At 33.8% G+C, this 18,098-nt stretch overlaps 1 protein-coding gene across 1 annotated transcript in view; it reads right to left on the bottom strand.

The window, feature by feature from the left end:
- The window catches only part of CCDC141 (coiled-coil domain containing 141), an 82,197-nt gene extending 69,800 nt beyond the window's left edge, over nt 1-12,397 (bottom strand). The window contains 2 exon segments of the mRNA XM_084523712.1: nt 10,440-10,562; nt 12,133-12,397. Of these exon segments, the coding sequence (XP_084379838.1) occupies nt 10,440-10,562; nt 12,133-12,234 (225 nt within the window). The 5' untranslated portion in view covers nt 12,235-12,397.
- Between the last annotated feature and the right edge of the window lie 5,701 nt (nt 12,398-18,098).

The raw sequence follows: 18,098 nt of genomic DNA, 5'->3' as shown, positions 1-18,098 counted from the left end.
AAAAAAAATAATAATTTTTGTTGGCTTTACCCAAAATGTGATGTATGAAAGATGCATCTGTCATACTATAAGTGGCAAAAAGGGCACCAAACAAACCTTCTTTTTCTTGAAGTACATGGAAAAGTCATTATTAGCAGCAGCTCGAATTACACTAATGAAATTAAATACACTTAATGTTTAGTGAAAAACCCATGATAAAGAGCACCTAATAAAAACCCAGTGTTTTAGAGAAAAATACAAACATTCCATTTTATTTTCTGAATACCAGGAAGGGAAAATACTGTTTTCTAATGTCTCAGTAAAACTAGCTCTTTTTGTTCTGCTGAATCCCTTTCCTAATAGCCTCATAGTATAGAAAAAGATCAAATCCACCAGATCCCATATTTAAGTATGCAATATATATAATATATAAAATAATATATAGTATATATAAAAATATATACAAATATTTAAAATAATAAATATATAATAATATATATAATGAATTATATATATATATATATATATATAAAAATCCCCCAAATGCCAAATCCCATATTTAAGTATATAATATATAATAAAGGGTATATAACATATAATAAAGGGTAATTGGATCTCTTTATACTTTCAGTACAATTTGAATTTTATTTCATAAACTAAAATTAAATTTAGTCTTAAAAAAATAGTGTGTGAAATAGAGTTATATGGCAGGTGTTGCCAGCTCCATGCTCCCTGCACAGCAGACAAAATGTTTTTCAGACAATATATATTATTAAGAGAAGAGAAGTGAAGAAAAATGTTTACTTGGCTCTGGGGCCAAGGAAGTGCTTTGCTTTAACCTTTGTATAGCATGTTTAAGAAATATTTGAAAACTGTCAAAGACAGTACAGCAATGAGTGTGGTTTAAGGAGGAACAATACATTTTGCAGGTAAAATGGCCTACAGTTAAGTCTTCTAATGTTCAATTCACTCAGAGTTTAACTTAAATAGCTCTTTAAAAATATCCAACAGTTTTTCCCAAGCCAAAAATGTTCTTAATAATAATAATAATAATAATAATAATAATAATAATAATAGAAGTTGTGCAATGAATCGCATCTTCACCTTCCTAACCAAAAACATAGATTGTTCATTTCTGTTTTTCTTGAGACAGCAGAACTTCATGCTAGATTAAAAAAGCATCGAGGGTTGGATGAGCAGGCAGAATGAAGCACTCCATTCCTATACCGGCAACTCCAGAACACTGTTAAAACAGCAATGGCAGAGTCATTTGGATAACCCATGGACGGTTGCTCCTGGGCATCTCTTTTTCAGATATAAACTGCTGTAGTAGAATCCACACAAATAATCATTTTTCCAGCACAAATGTGGTAGCATTTGTTAGGAGGATAGTCTGTGAATCTCTCAAACAGAGCAACAAATGCTATATCAACAAATACTTTCAATTTAGTATTGCTTATGTGAGCTAAATCAATTGATGAATAAAAATAAAACTTTTTTTTTTTTTAATCCCATCATAGTTACTGTGACTATTTACAGAAATGTATGATTTAGAATTTGATCATGATAGCTGAAAAATCAGTTTGTATGTATAGCTTTATGGTCCGTACATGCTTTTTTCAGCCTTACAAGTAGTATTTTTATTTTACCGAACATAGCCAATTAACAGTGATTAGAAACATACGAAAATTCACTTCTTCCTCTACCTCCCAATATTTGCATTGACCCTTACAGTGGAAGGAAATCAGCTCCTGCTTTTCCACTTTTATCTACAGAAGCTAGAATAATCTAATGCCTTGAAGCATTGTGATCTGCTCTGTTCATTAGGTTTATTAATTTTATTGAAAAATTTCAGACTAGAACCTGCACCAAAAAAAAAAAAAAAAAAAAAAGGCAAAACAGCAACAGGCAGATGGAATTTATGGTGCCTTTTGACAGGCTATTTTGAAAAAAACAGGAAAAAAGGCAACATTTTATTGTGTCTGGGCCATAGAAAAAACATACTGTTAGTCCCTGCTGAGGAAATTCAGAACATTTCCACACATTCTTGGAAAGGTGATGTCCTTTAGGAAGGACATCAGACTTGACATCAGACCTTCTCCCATCAGACTTACAACTATTGGAGACCCAGGATCTGAATTTCCTTCATCAGGAGTAGCTATGACTCTAAACTGAATTTAATCACAAGAGTTTTTTCCACACTCAAGTAATATCAGTTAAACCACTTTAACTTTTTTTTTTTTTCCCCAATTTCCAGATTTTTTTCCATTCAAAAAATTGACTCATGGAAAGCAAAATATTTCACAGTAACCTGAATTTTGATGGAGTTGTTTTATTTTTGTTTGTTTGGGGGAGGTATTTTTTGTTGTTTTAATTGATTTAACTTTACAGAGCCTTATGAAACCTTAAATTTATTTAAATTATTTTTGAATCAGATGTTTTAGTTTTCTGGTTTGGTTTGGTTTTCTATCTCTAAAATAACAGAAAGAAAAATCAGAACCATACATTTCGATATACTTATTGTTTCAATGAAACAAATCTGTGAAGATTTTGTTTCCTGGAAAAGTTTTTTTTTTTTTTTTTTTTTACAATTAATGTTGGGGGAAAGAAAAGAAACACAGCTCTGATTACATTATGTTGTTATTTCTCAGATTAACAATTATGGGATATGAACACATCCAGAGTATTTTTCACTTCGTATACTATTTTTTTCCTTTTGTGATCTTGCACTTTAAAGCCCCCAAAATAGAACTGTTTCTCTGAACTCAGATGAGCTGGCACGAAGCTCGCCAATATAAGCAATGCCTGGCATGTAATCAAAATGGAGTTTGTACAAACATGCAGCTTCTGCTGTTCTCAATAAAACCACATCAGAAAAACATTGTTTTAAAAACTACAGGGCAAATTCAATTTAATTGTGAAGTGCTATTTTTCCTCTCCATTTCCACACTGTTGTATTCACCATACTATAAAGGAACACTGGTTGCTTGAAAGAAACAATGTTCTGATTAAGATTTACCACAAACCCAGGCTTGTGGTATACATGACCATTGTCACAAAATGCAGCAGTTGTGCAGCCACACAGCACTCACCCCTCTCATTCTCAGGGCATTCCATTTAGCCTGATATCATACCAAGGAAATACAAGGAAATAGATGATGGTCTAGAAATTTGTGTTAACATTTTTTTTTATGCAAGCTGTGATGGATAAGATAGTACAGCTTTTGTATTTTTTTGAAGAAATGAGAAAATTGTCCCTCTCTGGAGGGATGCAAAATTCTGCCTTCCTGAGTGAACATTTCAGAACACCCTTACTTGTGCATTGAGAAAGCTTCTTGATTGGGAAGCAGAGCAGACAGAGCAAGATAACTAATTATTATGGAGCTTGAAGTACTGTCAGAAACTGGCAAACTCCTGATTAAAATAAGGACTAGATTCTAGATATGCCTTTAACATCCCAGGGACCTAGAGTGGATAGCATAGAGTATGTTGCAATCCAAAAAGATGCATGGAGCTGTTGACCTCAGGGCAAAACTAAAGGAAAAGACAGTATTTACGAGGACAAGTTAGAGTAAGATTGATTTAGAAGGCCAATAAATTTACAACAGAAGAGAGCTCTATAGAACTTTTCTGTTGGTATGTTCATTTAAAGAAAAGTTCAATGTCATGGTGTTTAAGCATTCTGAAGCTTTATGGTCATGGAGTCCTAAGACAGACTGTAATGCTTGTAATTATGACACTGTCATTTTAAGACTCTTGTTGCTTGTGAATTTACCAAAGAAAGTGTTCAGAATCAAATTTCATGTAGCAGGATCTGTCTGAGCCAAGCTTTTTTTTTTTTTTTTTTTTTTTTCTTTTTTCTGGAGAGTTTCAACTGAAACAAACAGTAGATCATTTCTAAAAAGAAGAGGAAGGAAAAACCCAACATTACAGTATACTTTGCTGAGGAGCTCTAGCATGAGGAGTATGAATGGGCTTCAGAGGCTGGAGGACCCTGTAGACTGATGGAGCACAGGATTAAAACTACTTTTTTCATTTCTGAGTGCTTTGGAAGTCAACACTAAATGCTTTGCAGTCTTTGTGTTTTCTGTACTGCAATACAAGGTGTAACAGTAATGGATAATATGTATAATTTAGCAATTGTTTAGTTACTGCAGTACTAAAGCATGATGGAGTCACTTTATTTCAGTACAAAGTTTACTATTATTATGAATAATTAATATTATTAATAATATTGTTCTCTTCATATATATATTATATATATTATAATGTATTATATGATTATAATTTATTAACACCTCATATACTATATATCATTGAAACCATTAATAATATTATTATAAATTAAATATTATTTGAATTAATTATTATTAATGTTATTGATGAATTATTATTATTATTAGAATAAGTTCATATTCCACGTCTAGCTAAAATTAAGAATGCAGACGTAGCATACCACAGAATCATAATTAACGTACCATACAACTTAAACAGAACAATAGAAAATAAGTTAAAAATAGGTCAAATTCTGTGTTTTCACTCTTACTATTCATGAGTGGCAGACATTTGTGAAACTTTGTTCTACCCATCTCATTACAAAAAGAACATAACCCAGTTTATGTTAAAAAATGGCTCAAATTATTTAAAAAATGAATACAAGTTTCCATTGCATGAAAATATCTTTTTATTTGTTTAACCAGTGAAAAAAAAAAAGTGACTCAATCCCACAGGTTCAGTTATGTTATGACTGGGGGCTCCAGGCATTACCAACAATTTGGATTACTAAAATTTCCTAAATAAAAGGGATTTAACAGTGTTCCTGACACTTTGGCCTACGCCAGGAGGCTGCTAATATCAGATATGAATGTATGCTTTGGTAATGTAAGCATGGCATGTAATTTGAAATTAGTCACTGAATGGCAGTGTTTGCAGTCAGGTACAGTTAGAATTTAAGTAGGACTACTCCCATTCTTCTTAAAATTCCTTACTGCTTTGTATCTCAAAAAATCTAAAATTGTATGTCAGTTAAACATTTACCTTTTGTTTCCTGAAGCCATTCATCTGTGCAACAGGATTATCATAAAATATGCTTTGCCCTTAAATACTACCTGATATTTATTTTTAAACAGGTAGCAGCTCCTAACTCAGTTCTTGATCCAATCTAAGGTATAACAAACAAAAAACAAACAAACTAACAACAATGAAATTACAATTTGCAGTAGTTTATGCCAATGCGAACAATAGGTAATATTAGTTATAGTATAATTAGGATCTCAGAAGTGAAGGTGAACTCAAATAAAACATAGGTCCTTGAATTTTCATCCTGTGTTAAGATTACAACACCTGGGTCACAAAAATCAGGTGCCTGCGTCCTAGAAACAGTAATTTCAGGCAGTCCTTTTAATGCATCAGATAGTACAAAAGGTCAAAATCATATAAAGAAGCCTAGCTTCAGATTCTTACTGCAAATTTTAAGTTACAATATTCGCTGTGTTGTAAACTAACCTCCTCCCTGAGATGATGCTAAAGTTTATAGAATTGATTTGTTTCTGTTTTGTAGCACTTCTGCAAGTCTGCTTCATAATAAAAAACAGAACTTTGGAGACAAATCAAGAATGCTGCTGTTTGTTTTATTGGGGATTTTAACATTGTCATAGCCAAAAGCATGGCAATACATGTGCACACACTTTTTTAATGATCCAGAAAATATTAGTATTGAGAGATTTAAACACTGAGACGGCATCCACTGAGACAGCTGAGAAGCTCCCGGTAGAGCTTCTGTTAGAAACAACTGAATTATGGAGAATGGAAAAAAAGTAGGTATATGGATTGTAATTGATATTATTTTACCCCCAGAATTTTGGTCTCCCAAGCTTTTGGGGGGTTGATTCTGCTCACATTTTTGAAACTGTCAAAAATGAGGTATACAGAAGTTGATGTTTCCTACAAAACTGCTTTTTCTGATATGGTCTAATTTACCAAAAAACAATAGAACATACCAGTTTTAAATCAGAATGTATTAGATGACAATACTGAATGGTCAAATCACAAAGAAAAGGCTCTGGTTCCAAATCTAAAAACATTTATGATTATTCTTAACCTTGTTCATAAGAGACATTTTATTTCAGTTCTTTAACACATACAAACATAAATTTATGTCCACACACACACACACACAAAAAAAGTTTGTCTAAAAAGAAGGGAAAAGGATGAGTATATATAGGTTTTCCTGATCAATTAGGCATCAATGAACAAAATAAGGCAACTGAACTATAGTTTATCTTTTAGATGTCTGTGGCTAAACAAGTTTCATTAACCTTCTGGGACACTACTAGTCAATATGACAATTTAGCAGAACAGAATAATTCCACTCTAAAGGACATCCTCATCACACAAGTAAAATGAGATCTGTAGAACATGAAGAAATTTTAAGTAGATACTGTAAAGACCATGTACATATTTCCTGCTCAGCATTTTTTCTTTCACATTATTAGCAATATATGTCTTTCCTAATCCATAAGCATTTGAAATGTGGACCTTTTGAAAAGTTTTATTTTACTTTTTATGAAAAGTAGAGTGTTTCCACTCCCAAATTAAATGGAAGAAGTTTAAATCAGTAATGAGTGTAGCTGAGTACTTTCTCCCAAAGTATACTATTTTGTATATATGGTGTTTTTTAATTCCTAATATCCTAAGGCACACACAATTTTTATAGCAATAATTCTGATAATCAAAAGCAGAAAATAAATTTTCCAGAAATTACTTCTCAGTCATCAGATCTTCTCCTAACATAGTTCAATGTACCCCATTCTCTATGCCTGTATGTCGAATTGGTTACTTATTTTCTTATTTATTTAACATGTTGGCATTGCTGAGTCAATAACAGTTCCCTGTAATGGCAAGCTGGATTATATTCCTTTTCCTGTACCATCAGGCTTACTATAAACTGATTACAGACTACCATGCCAAATTTTGTCCTTCCTTATACCTGCAAAAGCTCAACTTTTAAAGCTCACAAAAGAATTTGGACAGAATATTTTGATTATAGCTTCCAATACTTGTATATTTGGATGAGACTAATAAAACTAAAAATCACAAGGATGATCAAAATCCAGATCATTTCACAATCTTTTTTAATACAACATAAAAGAGAAACTGAAAGAAAAAAAAAAATCAAAGATGACTCAGTGTTGTACTTTAAATTCCAGTGACTGAAAAATTGCACAACTTATAGAATTGCAACTATTTCCTGAGGATCTAAGTGGAGACATTTTTAATTACACCATTTTTATATATATATATATATATATTTTTTTTTTTAACATAGTTTACACTGTAAACTATTTCCAGCTCCAGAATTCAAAAATAGGATTGCATCCTTCTTTTTAATGAAGTACGGTAGAAAAAACTTTTTTCCACTCTTGCTATACTGTAACTTTCTAATATATTTTTAAAAAGTTTAAGGATCATAAAAAGCAAAGAAGCTAATAAGTTCCCTACCAACTTTTCATATTCAATTAAGTTTAATATTTTATGCAATTCTAATCATAATCAATATAATAGTAAGTGCAATAAATTTACTATTTTTAACTAAAAGTTTTTGGAAGATATTCATGAGTTATTTCTTGGAAACCTTCCATTTTCATAAACATGCTGTTCTAACAAGATATTTATGATTTACTATATGAAAATGTAGTAAGGCTAGCTGTACCTGAGCACAAGACCTTAACTTTATCTTTTTTAGACTATTTATAACACATTCCGAATTACAAGATTTAATTAAGAGCAAAAGTTACAAACTGCTGTAGACCACATTGATAGAGTCAGCTGGAACAAGACAGTGAATTACTGTAACAACTTGTAGTCCAAAGGAAAGCATTAAAAGCTACATTGGATAAGATTGCAGGTAAAGCCTTGTTTATGCATAATTCTTTATTGTTAAGTTTCATAAAATTGTGTTTCTCACTAAAGGTAAAAGACCAAACAGAATTACTGGACTACATCAAAATGTGTCATCTGACAACTGCAATTTTGTGTCATCTTTTTAACCTCTTTCCTACTAACATTTCTAAATTCTTTTTTATCCTTTCATAAATCAAAACTTTATGTTCATAGATTTTGAAGACCTCTTTATCCTTCTTCACATAACTTATGCATAAATCATGGGGAAAAAGTTGTCAATACTTCTAAGACTAAGAATCATTCTTATGAAACTTTTGATGAGTGGATTTAGTAACTCATGGCTCAATAAGTACTGGCAAGAGTTAACAGATTATTGTAAGACAGAAAGAATTATCTCTGATAATGCACAGTCAGTAAGAATTATAATGACATTGTACTTTTGTTTTACTGCAGCTCTTAAATTACTGAGAAAAACACTCATTTTACGTTTAATCTTTTTGTAGAATGTTCAATAATCAATCCTGAATTTTGATAGGATAACAGGTATAAAATATGAAATCACGAGTTTTTGTTGTTGTTGTTTTGTTGTGTTTATTAGGTTTTTACCAATTAGGATTCTTTAACAGTTTATGCACAATACCCTTTCTGATCCAATCTACCATGCTTTTCAAACCCATATAAAGATGGGTCATCTGGGTTCAAACAGCCAGTCATAAGGATTCAAAAATGGGAGTGAAAAATGTTAGTATTTTCATTAATATTAACTAAAATATCTGTGATTTTTTTTATTATCCTACTTCTTGATGTGAGTAGGAAAAGTAAGTGCTGCTAAATTAAAAATGAACTTAAGGCTCCATGCATCTAAACTAACTGGAATAGAAAGATTATACTAGTCAAACATCCAAATTAGCATCAGAGAGCATGAAATGCTTTTGAATTATTTGATTCTCAGTATTTAAGCAAATTGTAATGAAAAGAAACATCCAAAACTTAACTTTAGTTTAAAGATTAAAAAACAAAATAGAAAAAAAGTATAACTTGGGGATGCATCTAGGGACCAATCAAAACATACTTTAGGGAAAAAAAAAAAAAAAGTTTTCTGTTTTCTATAATACAGTAATTTCAAGTTGAAGTCCAGAGGGAGGATTCTATTGTTTACTGTCATTGTTCATGTCCTTATAAGTTTCAGTAACACCACAAGATCTCTTAGAACAATATTTAGAGTAGTTTTTCCCCTCAGCAAACAATATTTAATATGAATATATAAAGTTTTAAGGTTTGACTCATCAGTAAAATGTTATTTGAACATCTGTTTTTCTTTTAAAGATTTTTATTGAATTATATTTTCTTTTTCCACATTTTACAATTTTTGAGTATTAGAAGACAATATTCAGCTTCATGTTGTTGGTGTGTAAAGACCTCAGCTAATTCTGAATTGTTCAAACAGGATACAGCATTTTGTTCCAAAAATGCCCAAGTCTAACACTGATGGCAATAAAGATGAGGCACTTCCACAAGTAAAGACAGCAGAACCACTCTTTGTTTTTTAATGCTATTCATGTTGTTCAAATTCTATACTATACACTATATTATATTACATTCTCTGTATACCATATTAAATTACCTTACATATGTTTTAGATGTGACTGTGGTCACTAATATTAAATCAAGTGAACACCTATCCAGATCATGTTTGCTCAGTCAGCTCTGATTTTTTTTATCTAATCTCAATAAATAAGTTAATAAATAAAATAGATAGAACCCAGTTAGATAAATCACTGCACACAGATCAAAAATTTTAGAGGAATTTATCTGTCTACAGATAATTTACTGTGCATAGCTCTAAGAATTTAAATGAATTTGTCTACACATATAAAAGCAATCTGCCTTTTTAAATCAGGAAAATGTATTTCCTTCTTGTAAGACTTAAATTCTTCTCCATATCAAGCATTCATATTTAAGATACATCAGCTTTTTCATGCAAGCATGTCACTGTGTCCAAATGTAATTGTTATATCCTGCTCTCAAGACTGTTAAAATTTAATTTCAGTTCTGTTACTTAGCTAAAATTTTCCTATCTCAAGACAAGCAATACTCAATGTTACAGTACCATTCTTACCATAATTTACAGCAATTAATATTCAATAAAAATGTGCCTGGAATATCCACTTCACACTTGTGAAGAGCTTGATTAATTTCTAGTAAGTTGCAAACACAACCAAACTTTTCACACTGTTGGAGCAATAATAATAATAATGACATTATTTTATATTTAGCAGTTACTGAAGACTGCAGGAATTTTTCACTTGACAGTAATGCATAAAGCAGAAAAAACAGTGCACCTTTACTTCTGTTGTCAGAATATTAATTATCATTGATCATATTTTTTTCAATGCAGAGACCTAAGATCAATCTACTACACTGACAACTGTTGAAATATTTTTTCTATGTGGAGTTACCTAACAAACACATCACAACAGGAGGCCCGAGCAACTATGTCAACTGAATCTGAAACATAACGATTCAATATACTTTTGTGTTGCCTTATCAGATCTTACCTTAAGTTTAGTTAGGAGGAGTTCGTGATCTTGTAGTAGTTTTTTAGTTTCATCTTGATTGCTGCCAATTTCTAATAAATTTGGTGTTGATTCAGCCAGCTGAAGCTTCACCCATTTTCCACACTGTAATAAATTAAAATTACGGGCTTCAGAAAACACAGGATTTTCTTTATTTATTTACTCACACAGACTCTCAGTTCACACATACTTTCTGTAAGAGGATCACAGGGACACATATACGTCCTCAGTTGTAGAACAAAGACAGAGGTTACAATATAAACCTAGCTTTATTTGAAGCAGCTATCAAAATGATGGACTCCAGTTATCCAGTCTCTGATGGGATTTTGCTTTTGCCTATGAAGAGTAGGATTATCACAATGAATCAAAAACTTACCACCAACTCATCTCCGCTTTCAGCTGAAGACCGTGCAGTTAAGGAAACTCAGATTGGGAAGGAACAAATATTTTTCTGCAGATATAGTAACTCTAATACCACATTTTATTTCTAGCACACAAATCCAACATACCTGAATACAGAGATTACACAAATCTATATACAGAGATTCCACAAAGCAGCAGGGACAATTAATAGCTGTTGGAATAGGAACCCAAACAGCTATCTCTCACATTGTCCTGGAGGATATACAAAGAAAGGATGCATGACAGCAACCCAAAGCATAACTAATTCTTTCCTCCCTGTGCTGCAGAACTGCTACAGTCTGAGAAATACAAGTCATAGAGGATGGTGACCAGGAATGAAGCAGTGTTGCTACTGAAAGCTAGGACACAAGGAACCCACAGCACTCAAAGGAAAAATTAGTGTCTTCATCCTACACTTAAGCATCTTTGAAACAAAATCACTGCCCTGTGACAGCAGATGGAGTCTCCCAGAAGGGGTCAGAACTGAAGATGGAACATTGCCACTGGCACAACTGAAGTAACCCCATACTGAATAATCACCCGAATTTGGTGACAGCCTTAACACATTATCACCTTATTCTGCACTATAGACAAACTCCAGTGGCTGAGGCTAGGGTGCTTTCCAAGTTGCCTGGAAAATGAATAATTAAACTGCCAAAAAACTTCAGCTTGGATGCAGTACATAGAACTCCAGGTTTGCTTTATGCCATGTACCAAAATTTTGTGTGAGATGAAGGTACAGATTCCAGCTCATAAACAGGCCTTTAGGTTCTCATAAGTAAAATTATATACACACATCAGGACTTCTGTAAGTACATGGGTGAATATGAATTCACAGTTTTCAAAAATAAAAAAGTACTATAATTGATAATGAGTAGTTATTTCCAGCAAGCACTCCAAAACAGATAAATGCAATCTGCATTAACAGAGTTGGTAGCAATAATTTTACATAACAAGCAGCCTTACTTAAAAATTACAACTATTGTAGTTGAGTCTCCTCAAGAAGTAATACATGTTTATAAACACATTTTCAAGGCACTCTTACTTTTTAAATGAAAAAAAAAAAAAAAAAAAGGAATTACTTGCCTCTAGGAGCCTACATATTTTGGGCAAATGATTTATTCTATTTAAAAATAAAAAATGGGGATAGAAACAGTGTTTATGTCCAAGGAATCTCTATCAGATATTAACTAAATTACCTTGCCTTGTCATTTTGTACTAACTATTCATTTGTGCAGAATATTTAACAAAGTGCTAGCAGTTGCTGCCTTACCTTAAGTACAGCTATAACGATACTGGCATTCCCGGCATGAACAGCAACCGAACTGACAGTTGTTGTAGAAAGCTTCTGCCCCGAACTGGCTTCATTTGACATTGTGTTTCAAAATGGGACTTCATACATTAAAGCGGTCTTGGAAATGCTCTTACAAGGTCCACTGCTCATTTCAGAAAGCAACAAACAGGGCTTCTTGGATTCATTCAGTGAAAGAGCTCAGCTAACACTGATTACTCTGCCAAAAGGAAAGAACAGGAGGTTAAAAATAGACAACTCCATTGAGTTTATCATTCTTGAGAGAGAGATTTGACACACCCCTAGTTTGGTAGCATTAAGCTGTCTGTTCTTTTTTGTCACCATCTGAAGTGTCAAGTGCAGCAACCATGAACCTCATCTGGCACTGACTAACCAAAGAAAAAAAGTTTCTTAAATTAAAAGAGCTAGAAACAATTTTACTACTGAGGGTCTACAGACAAATATGGTTTTCTGAGGTTTCAAAGCATGCAACTATACAATCTAAATTTTCACATTCTACAGGTTAAAAAAAAAAAATCTTGTTTGCTAATTACTGAATACATCTGTTTAACATAATTCTTCCACTGACTCAGAGCATTTAAACCTTTATAATAAGTCAGATGCTGAACTAAAACAGACATGAAATTTTAAGCTAAAGTTTTAAAATATATAGTGACTGTAACAACCAAAGAAGGAATCTAAGCTCACCATATGAATTCTTAAGATGTGTTTTATTCCTTCCTAATGTTGTTATATCTGCTTTTCAATTGAATCATAAATTGTTTCTATAGTTTTGATTTTGTTCTAAATCAGCATTAGGAAGAGCTTGTTTAAAGGTTGCAATCCATTTAAACTTTTAACTCAGTGTAAGAAATTAATAGTATTAATGGTATTGGTTTGACATATCAACTGTATCACCAGAAGCACTGAGCATGCCACAGGTAGCCTACAGTATGAGACAGCAGCTGCTAGGTTTCCTTCCACAGAACAGCTGAGAAGGCATAATCAGTGTTTAGGTTTGCAGGTCACTCAGGGAACACAATTCCACCGAACAAACTACATGTGTAACTCTCCTCAAAGTATCTGCTTGCTTCATTTGTTTAAAAGTAACACACAAATTTTTATCTAAATTAAATTTGCTAATTGGAGACTAGAACAGACACCTGCAGTGAAACCAAGATATGGAAGAAAAATATAAAATATTTTGGACTGGAAGAAACTTAGTTACAGGGAATTTGAACTGATATGTCAAGATCTTTTCTTTTTCTTTGCTTGCTTGTTCACTGTCTCCTCCCTCTAATTAAAATCTTCATCTGATTTTTTCTTCAGAACTTGAATTTGGAACAGGGTATCTGAAGTGTGTTGTAGTGATTTGTGCTGAACTAAACAGGCTTGGCAAAACGAATAATCCCCAAAATAGAACATATTCCTTGTGCCAAAACAGAACCATGAATCCTCAATCTGCCATCAAGAAAGCAAATATAATGTACTTTTCTAAAATTTCTCCTATTTCCTGCAGGAGGCCCAGGAATACCTTCCAGTGAAAGAAGCATGACATCGGTATTCATGAGACTTGTGTGAGCATTCATATAATGGATGTGGGCAGAACAAAATGTTTGAAATTTAACAGCCACTCAAAAACTGGAGGATAGTCATGAAGAAAACTCAACAATTGAAGCTGAATAGAAAGCCCTATTTTGAATTGACTAGAATGTACAAGATCCCTTGTACAAAAATTATTAAATATGCAAGATTTCTAAATAACATTCCAGAAGACAGTGAGTTTGGGTTTTCCAACCTGTGGAGAAGACTGAGAGCAATTAGGGCTTGACTGCTGGAAAAACTTACTGGAAAAAGTAACCTGGCCTCTAATTAGTCTCATAAGAGGAATTCCCAGCCAATTTTAGTACCATATTGAAGTGTGTCCTTGAGTATCTCACAAGCACACTTGAACAGTGGTTTTAATGGCACAAGTTGGGTCATTCCATCATCTCAGAGTAACCAGGCATAAGAGATTTTTATCACTCAGGTTAAATGAGGAAGCATATTTTGTAGTACTAACAGCCAAAATTGTGGAAAAAACACCACTCAAAAAGTTGACCATAGCAATTTTGGCAACAGCTGAGTCAAATGATTCAAAATGTCTAATAATAAATGCATGGATATTCTATTGATTTGGCTTAAGCAAAGCATATGAGATAGAAACAGACAGATATGAGATAGAGTACCAGAGTACCTGTAGCATTGCATGGGTTTGTTGTGCCCCCCATACAGGACCAGACACGTAGTCTTGAACTTCATACTGTTGGCTTTGGCCCATCTGTCCAGTCTAACCAAATCCCTCTGTAGAGCTCTCCTACCCTCAAGCAGATCAACACTCATACCTAACTTCTTGTGTCTGCAAACTTACTGAAGGTGCACTCAACTATCCTCATCCAGATCATTGACAAATATACTGAAGAGAACAGTCCCCAGTACTGAGCCCTGGGGGACACCACTAGTGATCAGCTTCCAGATGGATTTAACTCCATTCACCATGGCTCTTTGGGTCCAGCCACCCAGACAGTTTTTAAATGAACAAAGCGCACACTTTTTCAAGCCTTGAGCAGCCAGCTTCCTCAGGAGAATACTGTGGGAAATGCCAGGTACCATCTGTAACAACTGTATGTAAAAAGGATTTGAAGACATAAGTATGACAAAACATTTCACTTTCAACATGGTATCTTATTAGTGGCAATGGAAACCCTAATCACAATTTTGACATGTGTATAGGGAAAACACTGAAATAAGCGCTTCTTGGAGAGACCCGTGCTATGAAGGCTACAAGAAAACAGAAGGAAATGGAAGCACTTGCAGACATTACCCTCAGCTGTTACTCAGGGCCAGAGAGACAGGACAAGAGGGTGCTGGGCATAAAATGTTGCCCCAGTGCCCAGAAGGCAGAGCAAGGAAGAGAACAAGTTACCCCAATGCTACCAGCAGGGCTGTATGATTATGACACAGACCATAGCCCAGGTGAAGGGCAGCTCAGCCTGGTGTGGCCTTGCTCCCCTCAGCAGAACTGGTGGGAGAGGGACACTCCGCCACCCCGCCCATATTACCACAGCAGCTGCAGGCCCTGGCCCACAGGTACCTCAGGGCACACAGACTGCTGTCAGAACTCCTATTTATTTATTTTTGCCATACTTGCATACTACAAAAAGAGAAGGCACAGAAATCCCAGTAAAGGACTAGGAAATGACAGTGAAAGAGTGCCCAAGGAGTAAAAGACAACCCCCAGCAAAAAGTGTAGAGAAAGAACCATCATCCATGTATGAATTAATGTTTTACACTTCCCAGATTTATCTTATTTAAAAACATATTAGCGTATTTAAGCATTATAGCTTGTATCTTTCCACTCATCCTATTCATCACCCTAATGAAAACCCTTCTACTCGTGCTAGATTATCACCAGTCCCGAGGATGCTTCATGCCACCCAGAAAAAGCAGCGGATGCTTCATGCCACCCAGAAAAAGCAGCACATTGAGAAAAAGCTACTTGAAAAGCACTGTCACATGAAGCAGAGAAAAGACCAAAAACAAGTTATCCTGGTTGATCCCTGATGTACTGAATGTCTCCATGGAAGCAAAACAATCTGCTGTGTAAAATCAGAGTGTATCAGAGATGAAGAAACTTGCAAACAGTTTAAGCTAATTTTGTGTATATGAGCACAATCTTTATTTATGTTCTTCCAAGAACAACATTTAAAACAACCCATATGGTAAACAGACCTGGAAAGCAGTGACAGCTGATACTTTTCAATCCATTAGTCATTAATTTTTCATGCTCCTCTTTCATCCCACAGCACTCTCTTCCTTGTTACCCTCTTACTGGACCCTAGTTGACTTCCACAAAGTATACATACTATTTTTACTTGGCACTTGTCAAAATAGTACCTAAGTCCTCAATGATAGAAAAGATCCACCAAATTTAACTAGGGCTTACAGCCACATTATATCACTTCAGCCTCCATGCTTATTTTAAGGAAGCTCTATAACCTTTACATTTAAAAGTCCAGCTCCTAAATTTTGTGTAGTAGACCATTATTGCTAACATTTTATTTATTTATTTATTTATTTATTATAAAAGGGCAGTCTTGCTGTTCTTTACTTGACTCATATACAGGGTAAAAAGGAATGCTGACAAATAAGGACCAATTACATTTTTATTCACTAGGCATCACAGAGGGGGTGGGGGACAAGCAACACAGGTCTCTGCAATAATTCTGAGGACATTGGCAGCTGTGACTGATTAACAGATGCATCTCTAAACTAACTCATCTGAACAGATGTCTCCAAATCCAAACACATTAATTACTCAGTATCATCTTTCTTTGAAAGCTTAATTTTATTTCTACTGTCACAGCCAATAGAAAAAAAAATAACAAACAATCTGGATTTATAACTTTCCTTAAAATAACAGCTACAGGAAAGACTGAAAAAAAAAAGAGTGACTTGACTTCTCAAATGTCAATGTAATTGCAAAACATAAATAAGGAAAATGTTAACTGTTGAATAGGGTGACAAGATTAAACAAAAAAAAAAAAAAACCACTACCATGTGTGAAACATGAAACAATCACATCTCATTCCACCTGGGATGTGGGAGAGAGCAACCTGTGTGTCCTCTTAAGTTTACTGAAGAAATGGCAGAGACCACCTTCACTCTCCATGTGATTCTGAGGAAACTAGGCTTTCTACAACAGCACCAGAGGGGAAGCTCAACATATGTATCTCACCAGGAGTTGTCCAAAACACCCATACTCTGTAGAATACAGAAATGCAGCAGTTTTAACAGTTAGTTCACAGGTACAAGCCTGTCAACAGAAAAAAAAAAGAAAAAAAAAAAAAAAAAAAAGAAGAAAAAAAGCACAATTAAACTGTGGCCCAGTGCATTCAATTCTATCAGGAGAACAAAGATATTAGATAGCTCATTAATCTGTTGTTTGGCCTTCATGAACAGCAGGAGAAAAAGAACAGTTTATTAAACATTATTAGTGTTTTCCCTCATCCATGCATGTAGTCAGCAGGACTTTTGTTACTAAATTGCTTGGGAGCATTTGAAATTCCTTCCTGATGTGCTGTGTTAGTGCAGAGGAGTATGCATCCTGCACCAAATATAGATGTCAGCCAGGCTACACATTCTCCCTGTAAAAAAAAAAAAAAAAAAAAAAAAAAAAAAGATGCAGATTGTATCCTAGATCTAGTCTGAAGGCAGCTACAAACTGTCCAGCTAATAAGGTAATTACACAATAACAGTAAATAACAGTTTTGCTCCATGTTGCCAATTTCTGGTTTATATTTATAATTTAACTGTATTAAAAAACTATTTCCCTTTATTTTTCAATGTTTATACACATAGATGCATATATTACACTCAAAATAAAACCAGCTGTTAAAAACACATATGGACTGCTCAAAAATATACCATCAGGGTAACTAGGTCTGGGGTCTACCATTTAAGAGTGAGACATCTGTTTAACCTCTTCAAAAGTAGTCAGTGAGCAATGATACCAAAAAGATTTGTATGAGTCATTCATTTAACAAGACTAATTAAATAGATAATAAACATACTAACCACACACACACAAAGAAAAAAGTCAAACCATGTTGTTTCTATTGTTTGGAAGAGTTGATTTAAATAGGCACAAATTTCAGAAAGCTCAATTTAGAGCAAAAAGCAAAATATGTTACACAGTCCCACTTCTAATAACACATTGCTTTAGACATCTAATATTAGGAAGAATTTATCTAGAAAAGCTAGATTCAATGGGGTAGCTGAATTTCAAGTGTTAAGAACCATGAGACTTTAGAAGGCTTTTTAAAAAGTCATTTATCAGTGAAGTTATAAATAGGAGCACTTTGTTTTGTTTTAAAGCGGTAACTCCATATAGTGCAACTCTGCTACTT

Source organism: Aythya ferina (assembly GCF_964211825.1).
Source record: "Aythya ferina genome assembly, chromosome: 6".
NCBI lineage: Eukaryota > Metazoa > Chordata > Aves > Anseriformes > Anatidae > Aythya > Aythya ferina.
Note: the sequence above shows the minus strand (reverse complement) of the source record. Positions and strands in the feature narration are given on the sequence as shown.